At 41.4% G+C, this 21,192-nt stretch overlaps 1 protein-coding gene across 6 annotated transcripts in view; it reads right to left on the bottom strand.

Annotated features, from left to right (window-relative positions):
- fhit (fragile histidine triad diadenosine triphosphatase) overlaps nucleotides 1-21,192 on the bottom strand; it is a 208,918-nt gene that overhangs the window by 33,385 nt on the left and 154,341 nt on the right. For all 6 annotated transcript variants that reach the window (XM_042090343.1, XM_042090345.1, XM_042090347.1 and 3 more), the window contains 3 exons: nucleotides 12,876-13,021; nucleotides 11,544-11,573; nucleotides 907-975 (listed from right to left, as the gene is read on the bottom strand). In XM_042090343.1, coding sequence (XP_041946277.1) covers nucleotides 907-975; nucleotides 11,544-11,573; nucleotides 12,876-13,021 — 245 coding nt within the window. The remainder of the gene's footprint in view (nucleotides 1-906; nucleotides 976-11,543; nucleotides 11,574-12,875; nucleotides 13,022-21,192) is intronic.

The following is a 21,192-nucleotide window of genomic DNA, read 5'->3' as shown; positions in this document are numbered from 1 at the left end:
ACACACATATATCTTTTTAAACGGAGTGCTGTATTTAGTTGCAGTCAGATAATGTGTCTGTCATTCATTTTAAGATGGGAACATTAATTTAGGTTCTATTGAAAGATCTTACAATAGAGTCTTGTTTCTGATGCCGTTGCACAGAGATTGAGATTGGAAACCCATGGGACCTGCTAGTACCCCAGCTGCTGAGACCACTACAGCCGAGAGCTATTACAGGGACATACAGCCCACAACAACCACAAAGATAAAATCAGCTCAGAAGAGAAGAGAAAGGCTTTGTTGATTTTTAGAAACACGTTGATGTATATTGCATAATGAATATGAGTGTGAATGTAGATCTTGATTGTGAACTTTGAATCCTGCACTTTGAGGACACCAAGAATTTTAATTAGGAGCATTCTTCAAATGTATTTCACATATTCATTTTAAACAAAGTATGTCTTGTAATCATGGCCTGCAATCCATTCTCAGATTAGTACTATATAAACAGTCACTATTGCACAAAATTGTCCAGTGAAAGAGCTAAGGGCTTAATGATGATGAGGTTAACTGATGACCCTATCACAAATGCAGGCAAGTCAATTTTGTCACTTTTGGGAGTTGGTTCTGCCCACCTCAATGAGCTATGCTAAGCTAGGCTAAGGGTGGGTGCGGCAGACTGAGCTATTGCATACACATTGACGAGAAGGGTATGTATCATCTTATCTATCACTGGGGGAGACGGTGAATAAGCTAATTTCCTAAAATGTTTGCGTGTTGACATGCTAGTTACAAACGCTACCCATGGCAATGCTCCCAATCCGATGCAAGTTGCAGGTTCAAGCCCAGGCAGATGCAGGGCCACGTGACTCAGTCTAACACAGCGCTGGTTACATTTGAATAGAACAAGAATAATGATCCTACCTCATCGTAGACGCTATCATTCCTTTCAAAGTCTCCAGTCTTCCTTGGCAGCACATGGACATGGACATGCTGTAATGGTAATGGTGGGGGAAATGGCAAAGGGTATTTTAAGACATTATCAGACATTTGAAAGACAAGCTGTTAAATAGCACACACAGGATATGTTGCATTCTTAATGTGTATGGCCCACCAGTGAGCACTGGGACTGGTTGCTTCATTGTTCTGGTTGCTGGAACATTGCTCTGTTCAAGTCACAAGAGAGAGCAGTAAATTCCACCAAGCATGCATCTGTAAACCTCAGAGGCCCGTAAGTTTCATACAGCCCTTTTAAAACTTAAATTGACTTTGTCACATGTGCTTTCCTATTCCCTGCAGCCACATACCTTTTGCATGGTTAGATTCAGAATCAAGAGCACACCTTGGGGGAAATATGGATTTGAGTAATGCTATAACAGAAGGCAGCATAAAAACAGTTACCAATCTCACTAAATATATTGTGGAGTGATCAAAGAGCTGGATTTATATACTCAAATCAATCTGTAACTCAACTGAGATCCATTTTTTGTTGTTGTTGTTGTTGTTGTTGAGATTACACTCGTAGAACTAACACACATGAATGCTCACATGGTAACAGAAGACTTCTAAATGCACATCACCTCTAAGAGAACTCCAAAACTGATTTTTGGCACTACAAATGGACATAGTAGCGTTCTACATTGTTAAGTGTTCAAACTTACAGTTGGCAACAAGGATACTGGAATAGTCAGAACCTTACAAAATGAGACAGCCGTGTCTTTTGATAAGACAATACCTGGCACCTGGTTTCCAGAAAGCTACAGTAGCTTAATGCGTTTAAATGTCACTGTGACATTGTCCCAATCAGATGCATGAATAAATGGTGAGAAAAAGAATAAATACATATTAACCTCTAGTCTAGACACGTCATCAAGACATAGATGAGCTATGCTACTCATCCACAGCAATATAAAACAACCCCATGATTTCATCTGAGTTGTATTAGTCTGCGGAGATAAACACAGGAGCCAATGCGAATGAGCGTTGCTAACTGTTACAAACAAGATAACATGTTTGGAGGCATCTGCTTTGCTGCAATGCATTTCCTATTTAATGAGGCCATTTGCATAATGGTTGCATTATTACGTTTTTATACCTTGAGGACACTTTGATGAGGAAAAAAATACCACCAGAGTACAGTTTATCAAGAAGACATTTCAGATGCTGCTTAGTATTTTAAACCAATCTCAAAGGACATTTCAATGTCTAGATCATAATATGCAACAAGGAATGGTTCGTTCACATACAATATTAATGGTGCTAGAAAAATAATTTGATGTTGTGCCTTTATTTTCTGCAGGCAACTTAGTTGTCCCTGACTTATAGTTTGAAGTCTGGAGAATTCATTGTGCATTCAATACTTTTTTTTCAAATAAAAGGAACATTTACAGTATATGAACTGACAGAATTCAAAAGGAAAGTGATTCACTTAAATGCATTTTGGAGACCTTCACTCTCACAGTCTCACAGTATAGCACTGTCCCACCAGGGTCAAATGACAAAACCTCTGTCACACATTCATCCTTAACATGGTTGTGAATTCAATCATTCAGAGGAACAGAACACTTGCAGTGGCAACTTTTTCTTGAGGTCCATAAACAGTTCCAGTTGATGGAGATCAGGCTGCATAAGACACATTTGTTTGGGCCACGTCCCTGGCCGTCCTTGACCTTGCGTACATAACCAGTGGTTCAATGAGTCTCTAATTGGAGCAGCTGGCTAGGCCATGGTTCATTGGCAGCCATTCTCTGCGTGTGTGTGTGTGTGTGTGTGTGTGTGTGTGTGTGTGTCTTAAAAGCCCACGGCCCTGATTGTGACTCAGAGTTATTGGTCATCCACTTTCGTTTGCGCAAGTGTAGACTCGAAAGGCAAAAGCGTCGATGTTCCAGGGGGCAGTCTACCCAGACACTTCAGATAGAAACCTGTCTGCCATTGACACAAGAGCTTTGTAAAGTCCTTTCCTCTGGCCCTAATTAAAACAGATGTCTATTAATTAGATTGTGACTAAAGACAAATGAGGTAAATGGCTGCAGTGCTATTTATATTGTTTAGGTTAAATCCAGTCAGACAGGCAGACAAATGTATTTAGTCATGAGCAGCTGTGATCATATTAAGACGGGGGGGCAAACAGAAACAACAGCTTAGAGCTGGAGCTACTACTGCTAGCGCACTAGTTATAGCAGGGGAGATCATCCCAACAGATACGTTCATAAAGTATAAATCAATAGTGAAACATGGTTCAAAATACCCTTAATTTCTTCACTTCCAATATAATGTAATTTAATCTCTATGTTTTACATTCTGTTTAAGATTATGTACATTTCTGCTAAATGTCAATCTCATATGGTGATTACAACAATACAGTTATGCAGTTTTATATGTTTTAACTATAAAAATGGTATGTAAAGTTCCATATGTGCAGTTCAGTGCATTAAAGTCAGGATATGCAAAAGCTTCCAAACCTCCACTGGCCAAACTCAACCTTGTGTCTCCTTCACACACCGAGCCCAGGTCACCACCTGCACTTTCACACTGGACCGACATTCTGGAGGCCCAATCAATGTCTCTGAGCTTTTCCCTCTGCCTTGTTAAAGGCTATAAGGCTCGCTGGGAAACTTCAGAGGGGGATGTCTTTGTAAGGCCGCCCAAGTTGTTCAATGAACCCGGCTTACGGAAAAGCTTGCAGGGACACTTGTCCACATTCAGATATGCTTTTGAGATTTCAGACGGGGGGAAATACTGTATCTTTTAACCTCCCCTCTAAATCCACCCTATTGACAAAGATAGCCATCACGGCCAATTAGTGTACTCATTAAGAGTTCCGCTCACCAATGTCCGTTATTGTGGTTTGAACCCTTGGCTGGGAGAACTCCCCCTGATATCTCTGTGCTGACTTTGATACACAGGGATCAATGGGACAGAGGCTACACAGCCCATTGCAGAAGTCCTATTTTGCTCCTGAACCCCAAGAAAGGCACACCAAGATCAAAGTAGTGGCTGCAGTGGCTATCGTACTTTCTTGTCAAAGTGCCAATCTTCAGGTCTAGAGGTGGGGTGAATCAACCCAAATTTTTTTCTCTAGATGAAACTCACTCTCCATCATAGTGATTAACTGCCATGTAAAAAGAAAGGCTTGTTTATACAGTATATCCCTTCAAAGACAGGATTGTGTGGGATCATTTTGCTGATCTGGCAGTTTTACTAAGGAAGCATATGTGCATATTGTGACTGCTGTTTTCCACTCACATTGCAAGGTCTATTCTGAAGGAAACTAAACCATGGACGCCAGGTCATACCATTCAGATACAGAACACTGTTTCCTGACAGACCAATGCACATACAGAATTTTTATGGGTATTTCACACTTATGACTAAAATCAGGATAAGGAATCTTCCATCCTATATATTTTGATGAATATAAACTGCAAACATCAGCTTTTTAGTGCATGTTTTTATATTAATAAATACGGTTGTGTAGCCTGATACTGTAAAGCCTCATAATAAAAATGCCACCTCCTGTTCTGAACAATAGCGGTCCAGAAAAGCGATGTGGCGGCGGCCTCAGCATTGATTCCCTCAATTCCCGTTTACCTGACTAGAGTGTGCACAGTCGAGATTATCTGACGTACTCTGCATCAGCGGGGCCACATTGCTTTGCAAAGGAAGACAAATTATTTGTTTTTTTTTAGTCACTCTCATATTTGCAGAAAGATAGAAAATTGAGAAACTCAATTCCACGATATTGATGCTAAAATTTGTCTCCAGTCTCTCGGGTTGCTCTGAGGCAGAGAGTTGGTAAAACTGCATTTGCCTCTATACAGTCCGGCACCTTTATTCAATCAAGGGCAGGAGTTTTTATTACCAGCATAGAGCACCTGATTGCAATAATCCATTTGATAAATGGGGAGACTGCCCCGCAGTAGCAGGTGCACTATACGCAAGATAATATGTTTTCATAAAGGGACTGAAAGGATTTCTAATTCAGAGTAAGTCCATGTTCAAAATTAGTTTATAAAAATGAAGATTATTCCAATAAGTTAAGGAAGTGTGAGGACAATCCCTCAGCAGCGCATAATTCATGGAGGCAAGGTATCATAATGATTAAATGGAGAGGAAAAAAAAACACCAGAAACAAAAAATTAACAAAATAAAATGAATCTGGAATTAATCAAGTGAATCTACAGAAATCTCCTTTCGTTTTAAATGCATTTCTTTGAAATGTTCTTCTTAATGTCCTGTTCAAAAGCAGATGAAACAGCCATTTTCATCATAACTTCTCTATAGTTGCTGTGTGCTGGTGGAAACTTTCAGGATGGGGTAAAAAATTTCACATTTGGCACTAAAACGCCTTGACTGCTTCACTTTCCATTCATTCATTATTCATGATGTTTGTTAGTTGATTTAGAAACTGCTACGGCAAAATGACATCAGGCCGAAAGGCAGACCACAGCCCTTTATGTGCGCATTTCAAAGCACAAAGCCAAGATCTACAAAACCTCTAATGGACAGATTAACGCCCCCATCTCGTTGGAGCCCGATTCAGAAGAAACCAGTGGGCTCTAGATGGGATGTAGTGATACACTGAGAGAAAATACATCTTTGGCATTCCTGACATTTTCCATTAATCAAATGAATGTTGATCGGTTTGTGTTTTGCCACGGCTTGGGAGGATAGATGCTCTGAGCATGCTGTGCAAGGCTAATGGCCATGAAGGATTCTAGGGAGAAGAGGCATTAACAACAACAATGAGAACAAGACAGGCCTCCTACTATATGGAGGGAGGGGTATATACAAATCTGTTTCCTTTTTCTGTTTCTGTTGTCTCTGTCAGTAACTTTTTCCAGTAAGCAGCAGGTTCCTACCTCTGGCTAAGTCTGAGAAATGTTAGTAAGAAATGCTAACACTGAAATGTTAGTAAGAAATGCTAACACTTTAAACGCAGAGTTCCTTTAATTGGAACTGTATCTGATGAAACAAGCCCTCTAATGGCAAATATACTTTCTAGTAATACAAATTTTGAAGACACTCCTAATCCACACAAATCCCCATGAGGAGATTTTATGTTTCTATAGATTTTGTTTTCATTTAACAGATGCTTTGTAAGTACCTTGTCGTATAGCAAAAAGTGTCTGAATAATGCCATAAAGTAAATTTTAAACAATGACACAAATGCCAGCCTCCTGAAGGCACCACACCTGAGACAATGCACTGAGAGCATTCACCAATTTGGCATTTGCTTGTGAATAATTAGTGCTACTATTGAAATCTCATGTGGATTGGAGCGGTCAACAGCTTGCAACACAGGGGTAGGAAAAAAAGAGGTAAATATTACAAACTTCACTAACCTATCAAATCAGTGGAATATACAAACCTCCAGCAGGGAAGAATGAAATTAAGAAAAGAAAAAAAATGAAATAAAAAAAAATCATTGGTCTCAGAAATTTACGTTAGCATTCTAAAACTGATCTTTTAAATGGACACTTATTGATGTTGGAGCTTATTAGTCATTTCCTGAAGGACACACTTGGCACCAGATAAGGAAAAGGAAAAAAAAAACTCCCATTATGTCTGCATTTCACAGCCTAATCAGATATACTCTAAATGGCATTTTCTATTCAGTGTGCTGTATTTGTCTGTGTTTTTTTTTAGTTGTTGTTGTTGCAAAAGGTCAGAAGGTGAGGTCATGCCCAGGATGCATCAAATGTTTAATCCATGTGTGGATTGTCGTCACATTATTTTCGATATGCGATGGCATTCACTGACCACTGACCTACCACCTCCAGGCTTGGGAACTCCTTCCTTGGATGTCTCTGTTGTATTTTATGGTCCTTTCTGAAATTCCATCATTAACATTTCAATATTACACCTCAGCCCAGGCTGGAGCTGGCTCTCATGGCAAGTGCCATAAATGCATAATTAATGTGGCACTTTATATGCAATAAAAAAGACAGAGCACATTAGCAGCAGCATTATTAATATATTCAATATGGTAATTAGCACTGCAACTTTAAGAGAGGGGATAAAAAATGAAACGTTAAAAGCACAGGAATTGTTGAGCTTCTTTCTTGTTAGACTTCAGATTCAGGACAGGTGTAGGTAGGCAGTTTGTGTATGTGTTATATAAATGTTTGTTAGGGATTTTCCCAGGGGACAGTGCTGCCAGGGAACGTTCCCACGGGTAGCAGCGAATGGACGCAACACACACTTCCGATAACGATTAAGGAACAGATAATACATGTTGACCTTACACTCCTGTCTAGCAGACTGGACTGTAAGGGACTGGAGTCTGCACATGTTTATAGTGCCGGGTAATGCCACATCTATTTACACACAGCGGTCTGGCAGATGGTTTTTAATCAGGAATTGGAGTGTAGCACATTTATGTGTATCAGGCTGCCAGCATTTGTGTGACCACCTAGCAACCACCTAGCAACTAAATGGTCAGTGACCATGGCCATGCTGGCCCTACGCTTTCAGTCTTGAACTGAAGGTCCTTGTTAGTTTAGACCCCCCCCCCCCCCCCTCATTTATTTTGTTTTTGTTTTTTGGTACATCCCTGCATCTTGCAAGCAAGTCTGACAATCATATAATGGTAACGCTAATCCTGAATTAAACTCCTTGCTGACGTGCACTTTTTGCTACATCAGCTCAAATTTAAAACTGCCAGCAAATCTTCCATGTGAGCCACATACATAAGAATGAATATAAATGAAACAGATTCCTAGTCAAAATTCAGACAGAGCATGATCATCAAAAAACAGGCAGACAGCCTAAATTGCTCTAATCTAGCTAATCAAGTGTGGTGATTTGTGGCTTTCCCTTGGCCCCATGAGGCTTAAGCCAGTGGAATACGTTTCAAGTCAACAAGTAACGCAAGCGTCTGCTAGTGTGTCCAGGTGACGTAATGTCATCACCAGAGATGATGATGTGAGCTCAGAGAGATGATCAGAGAGCCCTGTGCATCTGGCCATTTATCCCCCCCCCCCCCCCTTTTGTTTTGCGACTGCTTGGACTGCACTGACCAAAAAGACCAGCAATTCCAACCGTCCTGCTTGCCAATACTCCATTGACAACTCCATAGACACCAGAATGTACCATTCCCCCTCTACAGTTCGCCCCAATGCAGTGTGTGTTTAGCACAGAGGACACCATCCCCTCCACCCCCCAGGTTTAGTAGCCCTTCGTAGCCTCGCGGACATGTTCAACACCTCCTTTGAGTCCGGCTGGTGTCCCCCACACGCTTGGACGGATTATGAACTTTCGGGCCCCTGGGCCTAGATGTATTAAGGGGCCCCCACTAATTAAGGGGCCCCCACTAATTGTCACATATGTTGGAGGGGGGGTTTGGGGGTCCTCCCCAGAACATTTTGAATTTGTTTGATGTGATTTCCTGTATTCTGGTGCATTTTGGGGATGGCCAATACTAAATTCAATCAGATTCATAGCCTACATCCTGATTTGTTGATATTGAGGCAATGATTCCATGCAAAGGCTTGGGCTTCAGGGCCCCCTGACCTCTTGGGCCCCTGGGCCTAGGCCCGGTAGGCCCGTGCAGTAATCCATCCCTGCCCACAAGCCTCACAGACACCCTCCATCATACCTGAGCCTCAGAAGTCATGTCCATCCTGCCTCCATGGCTATGGTCCTGTTGCACCATTGTGAAGTGCTTTGAGAGACCATGGACTACTGTGGATACAATCCATCCCTCCTCCCACGCTTCACCTTTCAGTTTGCGTACTGTGCAAACCGGTCCACTGTTGATCTCAACTGCCCTTCACCTAGGCCTTACCCATCTGGACAAAAAAGACTCATATGTGAAAATGCTGTTCAGAAGTCAAAAACAATCATCCCTCAGCAGCTGGGAAGGAAACTGAACCTGCTGGACACCTCACCCTGTAACTGGAGAAACCACAGTCAGTAAGGATCGGCCATGACACAGCGGGCACCACCACACTGAGCATGAGCGAAATGACCTACAGTATGACTATGCACCAAATTACAGTACTGGCCTAGCCTGGGTTTCCCCACGCTGCCTTACGCACGCGATTTTATTCACGTTGCTAGGCAGCCTGGATTCCATGGACTTTGTTTTCACCTCAACGAGGGGGGGGGGGGGTGACATGAAGACGATGATGACACACCGAAGCGGCTATGAGCTACGTACAGACGCATTTGATAGACATTCGTAGCGCTCAATGAACGGCTCTGGGCATTCGTAAACCACGTTTCAAATACGAGAAAATGTACATGTACTGTAGTTCCCAGACCCCATCTCAATGAGATGAGGTTTGGCATTAGCCAGGCTAGTACTGACCACTTCCATTAAAATTGTAGATGAACTGTAGTGGGTTTCATTAGCAACAATGATGAATCCAGCTACAGAAATGAAATAAATCAACTGGCCATTTTGTTAATAGATAGCAATATTTCCCTAAATGTAGAAAAAGCTAAGGAGATTACCGAGATGTTACACCCAACACTCTCTGCTGACCATCGACAGTACTGCTGTGAATACCACATCATTGACCAAGATAGCCCAGCAACACCTTTGCTTCTTCCAGAAGCTTAACAAGACATCAGACATCCATCATGTCCTTTTACTGAGGCATTGAGAGCACCCTGAGCATCTGATGCATGGTTTGGTCGCTGCATTCCCTCCAACCATCTTGAGACCCTCCAACGTATAGCAATCACTGGTGCCTCAAGCCTCTGGCTTGTGAGGCAACAGACATTGTGAGGAACCCCACTCATCCTCATACTCAACTTTTGCCATCTGGGAGAAGATGGTGGAGCCTCCAAACCTGCGCCACCAGACTGGGTAACAGCATCAAGCTGTCAGGAAATCTGCTCCTCAGAAATCTGGACCGATCATATGTTTATGTTATCATATGTTTAACATTATCAATGGGGTAGCCCCCAAGTATTTGGGATCCCAAATTGTAATGGTGCATACTCAACATACCCATGACACAAGAGCAAGTGTTCGCTCCTGTAAGGTACCATCTGCAAAGAGCGCGGCACGTAGCTCTTTCTTTTATACAGGGATTGTGCTATGGAATAGCCTTCCATTTAATATTAAAATGGCAGAAACAAAAAGTTTTTTTAAAACAAAGGGTTAGAGTTTTTCTGTGGAATAAAGTAGAGAATTAGGTGACTTAGGAATGTGATTTTATATGTGTATATGAGATATCTGTTGCATCTGTTTGTACTGTATGTCTTGTTCTCTTCCATCAGGGACCATGTTGGAAATAAGTGTTTTTACGCTTTTACATGTAATCCCTTGGATACCCCCTTTGTCTTCCTATATCCATAAATAAACCAAACCAAACCAAATATCTATCGGTTCCAACCTTCTCCCCTGCAAATGTAATAGCATGAGAAGCTCTTTGGAATATGTATGCACGCACGAACGCACACGCCAACGCCCACGCACGCACAGGAACACACACACCACTCTAAATAGAAACCCTCAAAGCCTTCTAATTATGCACTGTTTTATATTATTACTAGTAACATTGCTTTGTTTGATGTTTGCTGCTTTAGTACTTGTCTGTTCTAACAACAAGGCATTTCAACTTACGACTGCATTGAAATGTAATATCATGTTTTTAAAGTATGTCTATTTGACCGGCTGCCTGGACATGGACTGCATAGACTTGAATAGGATTCCCCAACGTTTTACGGTAAAATATATTCATGTAATTATTGCTGACATATAATTACCGCTATCATTGGCAACGGATTTTGTGCTTTGGATTTATGTCTTTCATATCACTCCGCAAGTAGTCCGGTCACTTCTTGCAATGGAACTTCATTCAAAAGTGAAAGCAGACGGTTGATCAGCTGTGTTCTAAAGAATGTTTGATTCAAGTTCAGGGTGTGCTGCAAACTATTTGTTTCTCAGCAGAAGCTACGACGAAACGGTAACAAATAAGTGTAGAGACATATCGTGGAGTTTATTTTTTCGTTTTGGCAAGTAGCCGTATAATAAGCGGGATAATGTATGGAACGCCGGTCATTATAGGTAAAATAAGTCCTTTCAGGGCAAAGCAAGACCACTCCGCTAGCACGTCGGGGTCCGGTTTGTCCTGTCGTGACTTATTTTCCCAATAATGACTGGGGTTCCATACATTATCCCTTACTTATAACTGTTAGATAAGTTATTGTGTTGTGAAAGCTTCCCCACATATCAATAAAATACACCCACAGCCGTCGAGTCTTTCAGACTTAGAGGGTCTTTCCAGTAATGCATAAGTGCACATTCTGCCAACTAATTAGAGGCACCATCTCCTCTATATAATACCTATATTATATACCCTGACTTCAGGTGACCGTGGGATCGGAACAGATGGCTCTCTACCTGCTGCCCCCTGGGGGTCAGACCACATCATCCCATCCTTACCCAAAGAGTTATACGAAGCATTTAAAACAATGGATGTGTTAATCATTCATATGCCAAGAGTTTGGGACCCGCAAATGAAATACAATTATTATTTAATACAAGATAACTGTCACAGAGTCCTCATGATATATTTAAGAGAAGAGCGGAATTAAGCCCTCACCTTCACAGTCTGTCCAGCTTCAGGGCCATCCTTGTGGGAACAGAACGAGATAATTAGGAGCGCTAGGGAACTCAGGCATATATCAGTTAATAATTCAACAGCATTTAAATTTCAGATGAATCACAGCACTTCCACACAACCAAAAGAATTTGAAGATCCTTATTGTGTGTGTGTGTGTGTGTGTGTGTGTGTGTGTGCACGCGCATTCATTCTTGGAACTGATTAATGTGTTAAGGCATTGCTGCCATCACGTCACTTAAACGTCTTATGAAATGTGACACTTAAAGGTTTCTTTGGGCCAAACACTTCACAGCAGAATCCTAGAGCTCATTAAACAGTCACACTCTTTCATAAGTGCAACATAATGGAGATTTGTTTTACTCTCCAGGTTAAAGTAATACTGAGCAATCAAGATGACATCACAGCAAGATCCCTTGTGTTCCAATGAGTTATTATGATGGGCAGCATTAATACGATACTAAAGCTAGCAGAGAAGCATCGCTGTGCTATGCCCGTATGACTGGTTTCTACTCCGTTGTTTCAGGGCTGCTCATTTATTTGGCTGTCATATTAAGTCAGCAGACAATACTGCCAAGCACCTACAGCACCCGCAACCAACAGCGGCTTACCTGTAATACGGTAATAGGACACTCACTTAAAAAGCTGTCAGATTCAGCTGCGAATCTCATCAGAAAGCTAAAGGAAATCTGTGATTAGAGTCTGTCCTGAATACGGATCTTTTGGCTTTATCAGCACTATCGGCAGTCCGAGAAAGAATCAAACCAGAGATTAGCATACATATCAACACTTATGCAAAACCACAGCAACCCTGGAATCAAATGAAATAAAAAGGTCTGTTCTTTAAACATGAGACGGAAAAAACAAGGCCTGTTCTTATTTTGTTCCAGCAGGTGGTGTTCTTCTGTTGGGTTCTCAGTGCAATTGGCCCTGAATTATGCATCTTATCGCAATCAACAGCAAAGAGATTATTAAATCAGCATAAGGAGCGAACAAAGAGAAATCTAAACTGATGTGCGCCCCATTCTTTATGGGCTGTCATATTAACATTCATTATCAAAGCTGCCAATGCGTGAGTATTGCCATGGCAACAGCCGCATAATAGAGCAGGATTGGAAGTCACTGGCCTTTCTTGGAGATTAATTCTCATGTGAACTGAAGGAAGCATAAATTGCTCATTTTTACACTAATTTTGTGCCGTCTCCCGTGCTGCACACAGCTGTGGATAGTCTCGTGAACGTGTATGTGTGTGTGTCATGTGTGCCCAACACTCGTTGCTTCTGACAGGGGGGTTGGGGGGACGGGGGCTCTTACCTGCATGGCAATGGTCAAAGAGGTGCCGCAGAAATGCTTCTCCACAACGCTGGCCACGCGCTGCGTCATGCTGAATAGATCGGCCACCTCGTCCGGGCGGAGGTCACGGAAGCGCTCCACAGGACGCAGAGGGCACACTAAAACATCTGAGAGGGGGCGCCATGAAGGAAAACACACACATGACGTCTACAGATGAGGGAGGTGGGGGGGAGCGGTGACAGGATGGAGGGTCAGGGTTGGCATCATGAAGGAAAGAAGGTGTGTGTGTGTGTGTGTGTGTGTGTGTAGGGGCGGTAAGGGTCAGGGATGTTATGATTACATTATGCACCTCTGCGGGGAGGTAGCATGGACACATCTGAGCCCACAGATGACATGAGTTACTGTGATATGGGGTTATGGTTTATTATGATATGGGTTATGAGTGTAGAAATAAACAAGGTGCTCAATATGCCAAGGGCACAGGGTTGAGCCTTGCATTGAATCAAGAGTACATACAACAGAAGGCAAGATAAGAAGAATCTACTGCAAAAATTCTTTCCTTCAATCGTTCAAACACTCCATCCATCCACGGAAGGCTTTCAATAACAGCTAAAAGGTGTAGTGGAAAGATGAATACATGAACATAAATAATTTCAGCCAGCAAATAGACATGTTTTCATGTGTAATAAGTCACCATTTCCTGCACACATATTAATCTGATCAAAAGGAGCAGAGGTGCTCAAACTAACAAAACACTAAGTGGGGGAAACACACAATGGCAGCCCGGGTTGGCTTATTTATTCACATAAATAGGGAAAAGATGAATGTTCAGACACATGTTTTTGGATATTTGGTGTTGTTTAGAGACTACCCCCCCCCCCCCCCCCCCCTTGTTTCTGTCCACCTCCCTCAGCTGAGAAATGGCTAGCACAGGCAGGGGAGCCCACATTAGCCGTGTTTGTTTGGGCAGAAATCACTAAGCACTGCAGTTCAGCAAGCCAAACAACTAAGGTGGTATTATCACGCTCTGCGGCGCAGCGTACCCTACATTACAAACAAGCAAGCACAAAACCACATCGCACAAAGCCACATCTTACAAAACTCAACTTTCAGAAAGGTCCTGAAGGGTTTCACACACTTTGAGGGAAGTTTTGCCTTTGTGCACTTGCTTCCTGAAAAGTAATCAAGCGTTCAGGACACCCTTGATGACAGTGTGGTTGTAGCATTTTGTGAGCGGGGGTCTAAAGGTGGAAAAAACATGGCACATTTGAGACTGGGACACCGGATCAATACACGCCTTCAGGCTAGCCAGCTGGCAAAACCACTCTCCTTGTTCACAGAGAACAGAAAAGATCAGTGAACTGCTTGGTTCTGGGTAGTTATTTTTGACAGACATCCATTAAAGGTCCAAAAAAATGCAACATAAAAAGATAACAGAGCACTAATAATGAAGGTTGATCTACCAAAAAAAAGGGGGGGGGACTTATACTGGTTATATTGGCATGTGATCTTTCACATATCACAAGTGTAATCAAAGCTGCCTAACAAAAACTGTGCAAGGGAGCAATGAGAGAGAGGTAGTTAAAAAACGTCAATGTGGGATGTAAAGCAGCACTGAGAAAAAATAAAATACTGATTAAGTCTCCCCAAGAGTTAGACCTTTATGCCATAGACTCATCTTATGATTGCATGTCCTTGTTCTCACAGCAAGCATATTAATTAACTGTGTTGGGGGAATGCATTGGTACAACACACACACACACACACACACACACACACACACACACACACACACACACACACAGAGCCCATACCACCACTGTGAACAAATTGATGAGGACTGCAGACTTTGTTCAATAAATAAATAGGTAAAAAATATAACTGTTTAATCATTGAAGTGAGAGAGAAATCCACAGGCAGCCATGAAGAAGCCATCACAGTGAGATGCAGTACACAAACCACCGTCTCGGTAGGCGTGGGGTGGATGATTACATCCCCGAGTTCATGGCACAATGGTTACGAAACTCATCTCAGGAGTCGGAAACGGCAGCGCAAATGATCAGTTTGCCTGTCTTGCATGTGCGGCACGCGGGAAGGAGAGCAGACAGTGCATTAAGTGATATCTTTCTTTCGCGTGTGTCTGTGGCTGTGCAGCCATTGAGAATGAAAAATTATGGAGTGACTTCACAGCCGAGACTGAAGAAATATCTCCTCTTTTTGCTTGCAGAACATTGACTTTCTGCAAAGCAGGGGATGCCCAAATCTGGTTCGGATGTTTCAACTAGGAGAGGAGAATTGTGTGGGTAATAAACTTTGGATGCTTGATGTGGTAACACTTTATAATAACTACACACAATTCATCATTTATTAAGCCTTTGTTACTTATTAGTTAATGGTTTGTTCATCATTAGTAATTTCTTGTTCATACATAATTTATCATTAGTAAAGCATTTGTTCACACAATTATAAATGGTTTGTTCATAGTAAATAAAACTATCCAAAAAAGATGTTTGTAAGTACATGATTTATACTTAATAAGTAATGAAACAACCACTTATAATGAAATATTTTTTTTTATTATAAACCAGTTGCAAACTATTACAAAATACTTTGTTCATCATTTGTAAAGCATTGTTTCTATGTTAATTCTCATAAATAAAGTATTTGTACACACAGTTATAAATAGTTTGTTCATAGTAAATAAGCCTATATCTTAAATATGTTTATACATTGTTGTTAATACTTAATAAATGATGCAATGTTTTTGATTAAGCAATACTTCCATTATTTAACAGTACACATGCACTATGATTAGTTAGGGTGAGGATACATATTTTATAAACCACTTCCTAATACTATAATTAATAATTAACTCAGGAGTTACAAGTGGTTAGTTAAAGATATTTTGTGAGCTCATCTAAAGTGAGGACGTTTTATGCTTTGCAACACATTTACGAAGAATAAATGCTTTACTGATGATAAATTAGAAATTACTAATGATGAACAAACCATTAACTAATAAGTAACAAAGGCTTAATAAATTATGAATTGTGTGTAGTTATTATAAAGTGTTACCCTTGATGTTTTTAATGCCTTTGTAGTTTTGAGACTGACATTCAGACATATGCATTTGAAGTTCAGATATTGCCTAAACTAAAGCATACTTTACAATTAGGTCAATTCTCCCACTATGCCCCAAACATGTAGTAACTGATTCAAAGATGTCTGTTATCTTGATAAGTAGAGCATCTGATGATCAATTGAACACTATTTCAGTTCCATACTTTCAGATTCCTATATCATGAATCCACCCATTCTGAACTAAGACAATAACACCACACGTCTAGTTGACAATTAGCCAACTAGATGACAGGATCACATCCCCATGTGTACCTGTCTAGGTGTTCAGAGCTTGCCAACAGACAACACACAAAGACATGAATAGCAGGCAAACGTGAGCCTTCATGTGCCTTTTGAGACGAGGCAGATCAAGTAATTGCTTTCTATATCCCACTTTTAGCCATGAGGCTACAGAATCAGGGGAGCTTTATTTAAGATCATTGGAGGAAGAGCAGCTCTGAATCCAGAAGCCTCTCAGGGTGTGGGGAAGAAACGAACGTACTCACTCACTCTCTTTTATTCTCTTCTTTTCTCTCACAAGGTCTTTTACAGAAAACAAGAATAAGCATGTGTTGTTGTCGCGCCCCGGCCTCTTTTAAGTGGTCCTTTGGTGAATAACAACACCTAACTGTTCATATGCACGCTTTTGGCACCCCTTCCGTGAGAGATGAAGCAGGCCATAAATAAATCAAGACGATTCATTTAGGACAGGACACTGTGTACGAAAGGTATAGTTGTGCATATTGTTAACAAATGTGCATCTTTTCAGGCAGTACACCTTGTTGAAAATGCATTACATGTGTGGCTAAGAGAGTCACTCAATAGGTTTGTGAGTACCCCCCCCCCCCCCCCCCAATTGTGTATGAGTTCTTAAGAGGCCTACATCATTTGATAACTCATAGCAAAACTCAAATCATAGTGTTTTAACTGTGCTCTCCATAGACACCTAGTGCCAAGCTATCCTCTAAAATGATTCTTTAGTGATATGATTTAAAGACAACAACAGCAACAAACAAACAAAAACATCCAAGCAGGTTGCTGATAAGCGAATGCATGCACTGCACTTTGGCTATTTATAACGCGTGTCGGTCACTGAGGAGAGCGTTCCCCGCAGGAGGACAGGCGAAGCAGAGAGAGAAACAGTGAGAGCTCTGCCCAAAAGATGTCCTTAATCTCCGGCTTTGCACTCCGTCTAACCCAATTTCAATCTGCTCTGATAAAGAAATGCCAGGTTTCTGAGTGCCTACAGCTGGAAACGGAGGAGGGAGGGTGATAAAGCCCCATCCTGATCTTATTACTCGCCGTCATAATGGTGATTTGACCACTTTCATCTAATTCACTCCCAGGGTCAGCAGGCATGGAATCTGCAGCCATGTAGATTGCCAGCACACTGCCCTCGGAATGACTTCTTTTCAGGCGACTGTCTGCTTCTGAATGTTTCCCGACTGACGCTGACACCGCCTGAATCCGCACGAATCGCTCGTTGTCCCTCTCCACCACTCTGTTTCCAATCTACGGATGAGAAAATGGAGTGGCTGGGAATTAGGCGGCCGAGGGAATAAATGAATACGGACAAAAAACACGACTGGCAGTGGCCAAGCCGCCGGCCGAGGCTCGGAGAGAGGGGGGGACGTTTATGCCTGGCTGGAAATGAAAATGCCAATTGCCACGGAGAGCGCGCCTAATGATATTTAATGCAACAATTAGCCATTTGCAGAGTGAGTGTGACATGGCAAATAGTGTGGGATTGAGGGTGAAGGTGTGGGTTACGCGGAGAGAGAGGAGAGGGCCAGCATGTCATTTTCTGAGGCAGACGTGGCCTTGATGAAGAGCGTCTCTAGAGAACTGGGACCTAACCAAGTGCAGTGGACGAATTATGCAGGGGGGGGGGGGGGTCTACTACTGTAACAGAGGCTTGTGGGCAGCCAGTCACTGGGCATAAGTGTGGCATTGCCATTTGGGAGAGGTAATGTTTACTCTTTTGACTAGATAACAAAAAAAGTTATTATTTCTTTAAAAATGAAATGAAATGTAAATGAAGCAGAATAACTGCCGGTAACTAGTCCTTGTAGTTAACATTATATAGAAAGAACTGCCAATTTTGTGGATACCAGTAACTGAAATAAAACAAACAATACATTATACATAATAATTAATTAGTTAATTAATTAATAAAGTTTTAAATTACTCTCGTCTGTCTGTGTGTATATCAAAATCTCACCTTGTCAGTAAATGTTGTCTGTCAACAGTCCAGACATAGCACCTCTTTTTACAGAGCCTTGTCTCCCCATCAACAATTATAGATATATATTAAATTATTATAAATATTAAGAGATATTTTAAGGAGGTGATTTTCACTAGCTATTGTCATGCGGTGCAGTGTGCTGACCTAAGTTTATTAACCTAGCTTTAATCCTTCCCTAACCTTGACCATGCCTAACCTTTTCTTTGTCTTTTTTTTTTAAAAAGACAGATTTTAAAATGCTGTATTATTCTGCGGATCTGAAGGCCAAGGTTGAGTCTGTAATGTATGTAGACTGTGTGTCTAAGCCTTTGCAATAGCCCCAGTCACTAGCAGCACAAAGAACCCATCTGAGGTACCCGTGGCTGACAGCCAAATAGACACTTCACTGTTTTTGATCCAAAACGATGTCAACAGCACCTTGTCAGCCACAAGTGACACTGGGTAATTTTACAGCGAGGGACAAACAATCCCATGTCAGCGGTCCCGCCTCCCTGGTGAATAGGCTATGTTGGGGACTACAGGAGACCGGCTTTAATAGACTGCTCCCTGACAGTGTTTTCCCCCTACAGGCCTCCTTCTAATTAGCATCATTAATTCAACCTCAGATGTCTCCTTTTGAAATGTTGTCCTCACTGATAACCTGTGCCCACTGGAGGGGATGCGCACGTGCAAACAACAAAGAGAATGCAACAACTAAACAAGCCAAATAACCACTGACTACAAGCCCAACATCAAGTAGCCTGATTAGATTCAAATGAGTCCATGAGAGAATTCTATGTAGCAGACAAAAGTGTTTTTCTTGCTTTACATTTTAAAAAGTAAATGAATTCAAACCACATAATAATCTTTCACCACTGATGATGATAATAACATGGGCGTAGATTTAGGGTGGGACGCTAAGGACTAGTCCTAATCAATATTTTAAGATGACAAAATTGTCCCCACCAATATTTTAGCGAGCTCATTTGTGCTGCTGATCATTCCGACAGCCAGCACGACAGTAGCCTACAAGAAACGTCGTCATATGATTTGCTGAAAATCAGCTGACACGCACGCTACACGCACGGAGAGTGACAAAGCACAGGCTACTTTGCACTGGCAGTCAAGCGAGCGGTGCCAACGACAACGGTAAATTAGGGCTGTCTGTATAGGCCTACATAGCCTACCCCATAAAAGGTCGGAGTAAAAAACTGTGATCTTCCCTTTGCCCTTCAGCATGTACATGTTTGCCCCTTTTTGTGGTTTGTAGATCAGCTATAAAATACGAAGCTTTTTCATTATGCAGTCTAGGCAAAATAACTAGCCATACAAACTGGCAACTTGTGACCAGGCTTTCAAATGCGGACTGGCAACTGGTGACCAGGCTTTCAAATGCGGATATGTAAAATAGCATTAGCTGTTAGGATATTAGCCAGGATATCGTCACAGCTTAACCTAACTTCTGTAATCTTTCAACCAAAGTTAGGAGTCATGTTGAATAAGGGTGTGCCGCATGGACAGTCGCATAGGCTATAGCACAGATAGAAGTCACCATCACTGACTGTTAGGCTAATTGGGCTACCAATCTTGCAGTCGCAATAAACAATGGATCCGAGACATTTTCCTGTTCCTATATTCTGTTCATGTAGGCTAATGTATTTGTGAATGTGACCTGCACAATGCAAAGAAATAAAAGATAAACTGGTGCATTTCCATACTCATAGAAATTAACATTGCGAGACACTTATCTCTTCTATGATCTCATCCCAGAAAGATTTTCTTTGACTTGTTAGTTTTTTGAACATTTATTTTATCTAATGACATAGCAGACATGATGAATTGAATCCACATATCCTTGCACTTGAGAAACTTTGTTTCACGCCAATTGCGTTTACGTTCCTCTTAAAGTGACAGGCACTCAATTAGATTTACACACCACAAATGTGATGATATTAAAGACAAGTGTAGCCAAATAATTTAAATATCAATATGATGTATTCAAATGACTAAATATGTTTAGCTATTAGTAATCATGCAGATCACAAAATACTATAAATAATTAACAATAAAGTTTATAGTTTATATGAATTCCAAAATATGAAAAAGAAACCTATGACAACCATCACTTTCTATGTGTGTGTGTGTGTGGAGGGTCAATCAAATTCTATGATTGCCACTGATGTGAATGATCACAAATTACAAATCACACAAACCAAATCAAATTTTTAAAAATTGCAAAAGTATCGAAATCGAGATTCTTCACTTGTTAGTGGTATTGAAACAATAATGTTGGTATCGTGACAACAGTCAGATAACAGATGTGTCCCCACCAAAGCTGAGACCAAACCTACGCCCTTGGATAATAATAATAATAATAATAATAATAATAATAATAATAATAATATTATGATTTGTTTTACTGGAGGGCTTTTGCAGCTCTCCTTTAAGGCCTAAGGGCTTTAATCATCACCATGAAACCTTCAATGTAGCATGAAAACCTGTCTTTTTCCAGATAGAAGTTGAGTATACTTGTTTGTTATGGCAAGTTAAATGTCTCACTACTTACTGACGTACACGCAGAAGTTATTTTCGCGACCGCGATGTCACGGTGAAGCGGTTCACTACCCCGCCACTCGTGGCTGACCACTTGACTATCCATTCCTACACTGGAACTGACTCAAACACTTGACGCCACAAGGGGCTACTTAAAAAGCACGGTGCTGCACAACAAACTCAATATTAATCAAGCCCCCTTGTTCAGGGTGGACCGGCAGGGGTTGGAAAGTCAGGTTTCTCCTCCGTTCTACAAATCAGAGTTATAAGTGAAACCATGTAAAGCACATGGAACAGGGGAACAGGTGGTGACAAAAATGACAAGGACCCTTTTGCTTTTTGAAAAAAAACAAAAAAACATCTGTGGATGGTTGTGCTTCAACCTAGCTGCAGGAATGTGACGAAAAAAACAGCAATGGCCATTGCCGTGTCTTTACTGAC

This window comes from Alosa sapidissima, chromosome 4 (assembly GCF_018492685.1).
Source record: "Alosa sapidissima isolate fAloSap1 chromosome 4, fAloSap1.pri, whole genome shotgun sequence".
Taxonomy (NCBI): Eukaryota; Metazoa; Chordata; class Actinopteri; order Clupeiformes; family Clupeidae; genus Alosa; species Alosa sapidissima.
Note: the sequence above shows the minus strand (reverse complement) of the source record. Positions and strands in the feature narration are given on the sequence as shown.